This window comes from Tupaia chinensis, unplaced genomic scaffold (assembly GCF_000334495.1).
Source record: "Tupaia chinensis unplaced genomic scaffold, TupChi_1.0 Scaffold000365_1, whole genome shotgun sequence".
Lineage (NCBI taxonomy): Eukaryota > Metazoa > Chordata > Mammalia > Scandentia > Tupaiidae > Tupaia > Tupaia belangeri.
In genome coordinates this window covers 2293031-2300485 of record NW_006159862.1, presented here as the reverse complement: position 1 = coordinate 2300485, position 7455 = coordinate 2293031, and the positions used below count along the sequence as shown (strand labels likewise).

General features: G+C 44.3%; 1 protein-coding gene across 1 annotated transcript in view; it reads left to right on the top strand.

Moving 5' to 3' along the window:
* LOC102468739 (multidrug and toxin extrusion protein 2-like) overlaps window positions 1-7455 on the top strand; it is a 79669-nt gene that overhangs the window by 19423 nt on the left and 52791 nt on the right. The window contains exons 8-10 of the mRNA XM_014589618.2: window positions 905-1002; window positions 4279-4392; window positions 5406-5473. Of these exons, the coding sequence (XP_014445104.1) occupies window positions 905-1002; window positions 4279-4392; window positions 5406-5473 (280 nt within the window). The remainder of the gene's footprint in view (window positions 1-904; window positions 1003-4278; window positions 4393-5405; window positions 5474-7455) is intronic.

The following is a 7455-nucleotide window of genomic DNA, read 5'->3' as shown; positions in this document are numbered from 1 at the left end:
TTTATAGTATGTTCATTCTACTCACTGAGGTTTATGCCTAAAGTCAGACATGGGTTCTTGTGTATGTATGTATCAGCTGTGCTTGCTATTGCAAATATAAAAGAAATGAGACAGAAATAGAAACAAGAAATAGAAAATTATGATGACAGCATGTATGGTAATACCCTTCATTTAGCCGATATACCATGTGTACTGGATGGAAAATCTCTTTTTGTATACGGTATTGGTATATAGAGAATAACTGTAAATAAACGAATAGATAAATAAATAAATAAAATTTAAAAAAAAAAAGAAAGAAAGAAAAGAAATCACCCCCAGAGGGAATGGCCACACTGCAGACCCGTCTCCACCATCTCTTCCTGGGATTCTGGGCATGTGTGCACACGTGTCCAGCGTGATTATCAAGCTACCAGATGTAGGACTGAAGTCACTGTCAGCCACATGGGAGTCCAGCACCTTCACTACCACGCCACCTGTTGACCCCCCAAATTCAATCTTGGAGAAAAAAAAAGTCTATTATAAGTAGAATCAGTGTTTAAAATATATATTTTTTTCAATTCTGTTTATCTTTTCTTAAACAAGGAAGAGGAAGAGAGAGACGGACCCCCACAGAGTATTCATGCTGCACCCCCACCCCATCTTAGGCAGCCTAGGTCATGGGCACGTATGTGCCTGGCGTGCTCAGGGAGGCCTCCAGGTAGGAACCCAGAACCCTTGCTGGCGGGTCAGCCCCACAGAGTGTTGCGTTCCTGCTGCTCCACCGTCTGGCGCCCAGTGTTTAAAATACTGAAAGAAGACAGTCCAGGGCTCGAGGCTTCTCTGGTAACTATGGTTCTTAGTACAGAGCAGAAGGTGGCCACGTGGGCTTCTGTCTTCTCTCCTAACACTTCCATTTCTCTTGTAGAGGGTCTGCCTGGGCCAACACCACCTCCCAGTTCATCCTGTGTACTCTTATTTTCCTCTACATTTGGTGGAAGAAAATTCACATCGCCACCTGGGGAGGTATGGAGATGTTGACTTTTTGGTTTGGTTTTTGCTGTAAGGTGTATGTGCTTGTTGGAAGGGGACAGAGACAATGAGAGGGTAGTGGGAAATCACCCATAGTGGGGATGGCCATGCCACAATCCCTTCTCCTTTTTGCTCCTCCTGGGATTTTGGGCACGCATGCACACGTGCCTGGCAGGTCTGGGGCTCAAGCTGTGGTCAGCCAGGTGGGAGTCCAGGGCCTTAACCACTATGCCACCTGCCGGTCCCATACATCATGTTATTTGATATTCAGAAAGATGGAATTCTGATTCTGGATTTTTTTTTCCTTTTTCTCAGAGATTTTAATATAAAAATGATAGAAAATGGTTAAGTTACTGAAAATGTAATATTTACAGGGCCAAAGTGGGTTTGCTCTCTCTCCCTCTCTCTTTTTTTTTTTTGGAGAGGTTTTTGCTACAGGGCATGTGCTCCCACCAGAAAGACAGAGAGAAATTGTCCCCCAGGGAGGATGGCCACACCACTATCCCTTCTCCTCCTCTCCTCTTGGGATCTTAGGCACGCACGCACATGTGCCTGACATGAGTTTAAGCCACCAGGTCCAGGACTTGAACCACGATCGACAACATGGGAGTCCAGCCACATAGCCATTATGCCAACTGCTGGTCCCATGGTGTTTTTTTTTTTTTTTAATCTTATGAATGCAACTTTCTGTTTCTAGAAGACTATTTTCAGCTACCGAGTTTTAACAATTCAGATTTAATGAGTTAAAATTGTAAACACAACATTGCAATTGTTCCTTGCAAATCATCCCGCTCTATTCAAATTTGCTTAGTGTGTAATCAGCTCAGGTGAACAGGCTGAACTCTCTTGAATGACCAGTACTGCTTACAACTTAGCTAAATTCCTGAAATATTTGGTAATTGTCAAATTTAACAAAGTAGATTTTTTCCCCCGACATTTTCTAGCTTTATAGAGGTATAACTGACAGATAAAAATTCTGTTTATTTAGGGTGGTTGTTTTCTCATTGCCAGAGGATGCATGCACTCACTAGAGAGAAAATGAGAGAAGAGAGCACAGTGCCCAGTGGGGCATGGTCACACCGCTATCCTCCTCCCTCATTCCACATTCCACTGGGATTCGGGGCATGCTTGCTCACATACACACACACCTGACATGTTTTTCAAGTCACCAGGACTAGAGTTTAAACCATGGTCAGCCATGTGGGATCAAGGTTTTCTTTTTCTTTCCTTTTTATCTTGAGAGAGCTTTTACTCTAGGGCGCGTGGGCTCGCCTGAGAGACAGAGCAAGAGAAAGAGAGAGAAGAGAGCAAGAAATCACCCCCTGGGGGGAAGGAATGGCCATGCCGCAATCCCTTCTCCTCCATTCTTCTCTCAGGATCTTGGGCACGCACGCACACACACACACGTCTGGCATGAGTTTCAAGCCGCCTGGTCCAGGACTCAAACTGGTTGGCCATGTATGAGTCCAGCACCGTGACTGCCGCACCATCTGCTGGCCCCAGGATCAGGGTTTTCGTGCACCGCGCTGAACCACTGCGCTACAGGGCCAGCCTGGGATTTGGAAATATGTTTATACCTTGTGAACACATTGCCATAGTCAGACTAATACCTGTCACCTATTTTCCCCCAGCAATGAGAATAGGTAAGATCTACTCTCTCCTCGTGGGATTTTGGTCACACATGCACATGTGCCTTTCATGTTTTTGAGCTGTCAGATCCAGGACTCAAACCACTTAATCAGCCATATGGGATCCAGCTACCTTACCATCATGCCACTGGCTGGTCCACTTTGGGTGTTCTTCACTTATTTTTCTTGCCTAATAGTTCTGACTAGAACTTCTTTTTGGAAAGGCAGAGAGAGACAGAAAGTGAAAAGTCATCCCCCAGCCCTCCTGCAGGCCTTGTCAAAACCCTTCCTCCATTCTCCTCTCGGGATCTTGGTCATGCACGCACATGCACCGGCATGAGCTTTAAGTCTCCAGGTCCAGGCCTCAAACTACAGTGGAGTATGTGGGAGTCCAGCAACATAACCATTATGCCATCTGCTGACCCCAAGTTTTATATTTTGAAGTAGTAGAATACTCACTATTATCATTCTCTTTTGGTAAAAGGTGTCTATGCTCACTTCTCTTTCTCTCCCTCCTTTCAGGATTTTGGGTGTGCACATACACATGCCTGGTGTGTGTCTCAAGCTGTCAGGTCTGGGACTTGAACCATGCGGTTGGCCATGTGGGATCCAGCTGCCTTATCCACTAGGCCATTCGATGGAGCCGACCGAGGAGATGCTCATTTTCAACCCATTTTGTTTCCTGTATATTTGTACAAATGATACAGAATTAGGATCAAAGATTTCTCGCTTTCTGTCTCTCTGTCTCTCTCTGTTTTTGTGGCGAGCACACTCACCCTACAGCAAAACAAACAAACAAACAAACAAAAACCTCTCAAAAAACAAAACAAAACAAAAACAAAAACAAAAACAAATAAATAAAATAAAAATAAAAGCAGATGCCGAGAAGTGAAAGCTTAGAGGTCTCAGTTTCACTCTGCCCGGCCTCCATACCTGGGCATAAACAGCATTCTCTTGGTTTCTCTTGTCAGACAATAATTCTTAATCATTTCAGATTTTTTTGTTTCAAAGTCAGCATGAGGAAAACCGTGACTTGAGTTGAGGCATGTTTATGTTCCGTTTAAGATGTGCAGTTGGAGGGCCAGCAGGTGGCATGGTGGCACGGTGCTGGATCCCACATGGCCTACTCTACAGTTCTAATCCCAACCCAGTGGCTTAAAAAGCATGCTAGACCTGTGTAGACATGCACCTAAAATCCTGAGAGGAGAATGGAGGAGAAGGCATGGCCTTCTCCCCACGGGGTGATTTTGATTTCTCACTTCCCCTCTTTTTCTGTCTCTCTCGTGAGTAAATGTGTCCTATGGCAAAAATCTACCAAAAAAAAAAAAAAGAAAATTAAAGAATTGCTGACCTCCAAGACTACTGAAAATTAAAAGCTGGGTTGACCTGTCACCAGTGGTGACAGGGAACTAGATCCTACATGGCAAACCACACAGTTCAAATCTTCACCCTGGATTGAAAAACACAGGCATATGTGTGTGCATTCTCAAAATCCAAATAGGATGGAGAAAAGGAGAAAGGATTGCAGCATGACCATTTCCGATGAGGGGCGCTTTCTCTCTCTCTCTCTCTGGTGAGCACATGTACCCTTTGAAATTAAACAAACAAACAAACAAAATCTGTCTTCTTCCCTGTTCTCCAGGTTGGACCACAGACTGCTTCCAGGAGTGGGGTGCCTACATCCGTCTGGCTGTTCCCAGTCTGTTCATGGTGTGCATCGAGTGGTGGACTTTTGAGATTGGAACCTTCCTTTCAGGTCAGCAGAAACCAGTCCGCAGCCTGGCTCCTCACGGACTCAGGGTTTCCCAAGTCACTTCAGCTTTCCTTCTCTGCCCTGCCCCATTCCCTCAGACTCTCATGAAGGTTTTCAATAGAGGTTCAAGCCCTTGTCCACCCACAGGCATATTCTGGTTGGTGGAGATGAACTGACGCAGCACCCTCCACCTGGTAGATGAGAAATGGGAGACCACTGGTATGAGATTTGATGAAGATCACGAAGTGAGAGAAATACAACCTTACCCAGATCTCGGGGCTCATTTCTGTGTTTCAGGCTGTTTTGCTAAATATCAAGCCAAGTTTGTAAGACATTTGGAAACTCAGAGTGGCTGGTTTGCTTCTGTTTTTGCCATGGTCTATGTTTCTATCAGAACTATGATAATTTTGGTCCCACATGTTCACCTTAGCCATCTTACTACTAAAGTAAGAGAGCAAACAGTGGAGACAGAAGATGACAATCACTGATGTTACAGTTTCTGTGGACCTGTGTACACTTCAGTAGTTCCTTCATCCATAGGAAAGGACTTCAGAAGGTCCATGGCAAAATGGAATTAAAGTATGAGTTTATTTCTATGCAAATTTTAAAAACCCATGCAGTTTTTTTTAAATTTTCATAATATACATTTCCATGAACTTCTTGAAGATCCCTTATTTGGAGAGCTCTGCTGCCTCCCTTCCCACTTCGTGACCCCTGTCTCCCTGGGAAGACCTGCAACTGTAGGAACCTCACTTTTTAAAAACCTGACATTTTCTTCTCTAGAGGAGTTAGGGGCTTCGAACCTGTGTCACATCTGAGCTGCCCAAGTTCTTGGTAACTCCCAGAAAATGGTGTCTGGGTTCTCCTCAGCACAGATGGTGAATTCTGCCACCAGTTACACTTCTGAGAGCATTCTCAGCCTTTTAAAATACATTCTAGTTTCATGAGGGAAATGTTCACTTTAACAGACTTTTTGAAATATCTTTTGTGTATGTCTGTGTGTGCTGACGTTTCAGGACTAATTAATGTGACAGAGCTTGGGGCCCAAGCTGTCATTTATGAGCTGGTCTCAGCATCTTACATGGTAAGAACACTGGGGTGATACTGGGCATCTTTCTACCTGAACTGCGGGATCGCTGTTGATTGCATTCACTCAGCAAACATGCTGCATGCTCCCCATGCCAAGAACCAGGCAGAGGGAGGAACAGATGGTGAGAGAGAGATGACAGATGATTGATAGATAGATACATACAGATATAGATAGGTAGATAGAGAGCTATAGATAGAGAGGTGAAGGTAGTGGGGGCAGCTAGGTTTTGGGCCACGCAGTTTGAGTCCTGGTCATGTCACTCCCCAACTGCATGACCTCAGGCTCTTTACTTAACTTTCTAACCTTCACTTTCCTCATCTGAAAAATGGGGGGAAAGTACTTCACAGGAGAAAAATGAGTGAGATCATTCACATAAATGACTTAGCACAATGCCTGGCATAGTCATGTAAGCAGTGCAGGGTTGGTGCGAGGGTACAATGGGGAGTGAGATGGGGACAGCACCTGTTCTCTCATGGCTTGAGGTGTGGTGGGGAGACAGATACAAACAAGACAGCAGATGAGTAAGCATTGCAAGGATTAATTAATTAATTAAATTTATTTATATGTGTGTGTGTGTGTATATATATGTGTGTGTGTGTATGTATATGTATGTGTATATATATATATATGTATGTGTATGTATATATATATATATACACACACACATACACATACACACACACACCTTATTAGTCTGCTATTGTGTTGCAAAGAGAAAACCTGAGACTGGATGATTTATAAAGAACAGAGGTTTATTTGGCTTACAATTTCAGTGACTGGAAAGTCCCAAAGTGTGGGGCTGGCTTCAGGTGCTACATCCCCGCATGGCTGACAGGAGACAAGATGGCAGATGTGTGTATGCAAAAGAGAGAGCCCCAGGAGCAGCAATTTTCCTTTCCAAACAACCTGCTTCCATGGGAACTAACCCCTCACGAGAGCTGGAACTCATTCTCAGGAGATGGCACTAATCCATCCTTGAGGATGACCCCTCCATGATCCAGACACTGGCCTCACTCTTAAAGGCTGCATCGCCTCCCAACACCATCACCCTGGGAGCCAAATTCCAAAACATGAGCCTTTGAGGGACAATCGTCTAACCATAGCAAGTACCATAAAAAGGCAAAGAGGATCCGAGATGTGCAGAAGCAGACAGACAGGGTGGTTAGGAACAGTGTTTCTGTGTTACTGTTCAAGCTGAGTCTGAAGGAGAAGAGCCAGGCTGTTGAGCCACGAGTGGGAGCCAGCCGTGTGGCCTGGACGAAGGCTCTGCCATGGGACAGACACCCAGCATGGCCGAGGGTTAGTGAGGAGAAGAGGGAGGCTGGAGGCAGCATGCGGGGCCTGTGTTCTTCCAGCCGTGGGAAGCTGGCTTAGAGAGGAGAGGCATGGGTGGGAGTGGACAGACTGGAAAGGGGTGGGTGGTCGGAATCAGCCAGGTGAGCAGTCAGGAAGCTGCTGGAGAAGAAAAGTGGAGGAATTAGTAGCGGAACTGACAGACTGACCAGAGTTTGGTTGTAGAACACAAGACATGAATAAGAAGAGTCACAAATCACTCCAGAATTTTCTTTTTTTTTTGTTGTTGTTGTTGTTTTTCCTCCATCCAGAAATGTTTTTTTTTTTCTTTATATTACATTGGATTACATATAACTTTACATTGACTTCCATTGCTTTTTCAAAAGGGAATGCCATGCATGTCAGTCAATACAGAGGCATCGATCTCCCCGCTTTATCATTCAAAGTCTTTTCCATGCATTTCCCAATAATTATTATTATTATAATTTTTTAAAACAGTCAATCACTATTTCTCATTTTGCTTGTTAAAAGACTTCACCCATCATGAAATACTTCCCAGACCAGTCCAGTTGAGAATACTATACACGTCATCTTCAACAGATAATAAACCATATCTGTTTCTCACTAACATCCCCTCTATTGTTCACTTGCTATCTTTCTCTATCCTCTTCTCTTTTTTTTTT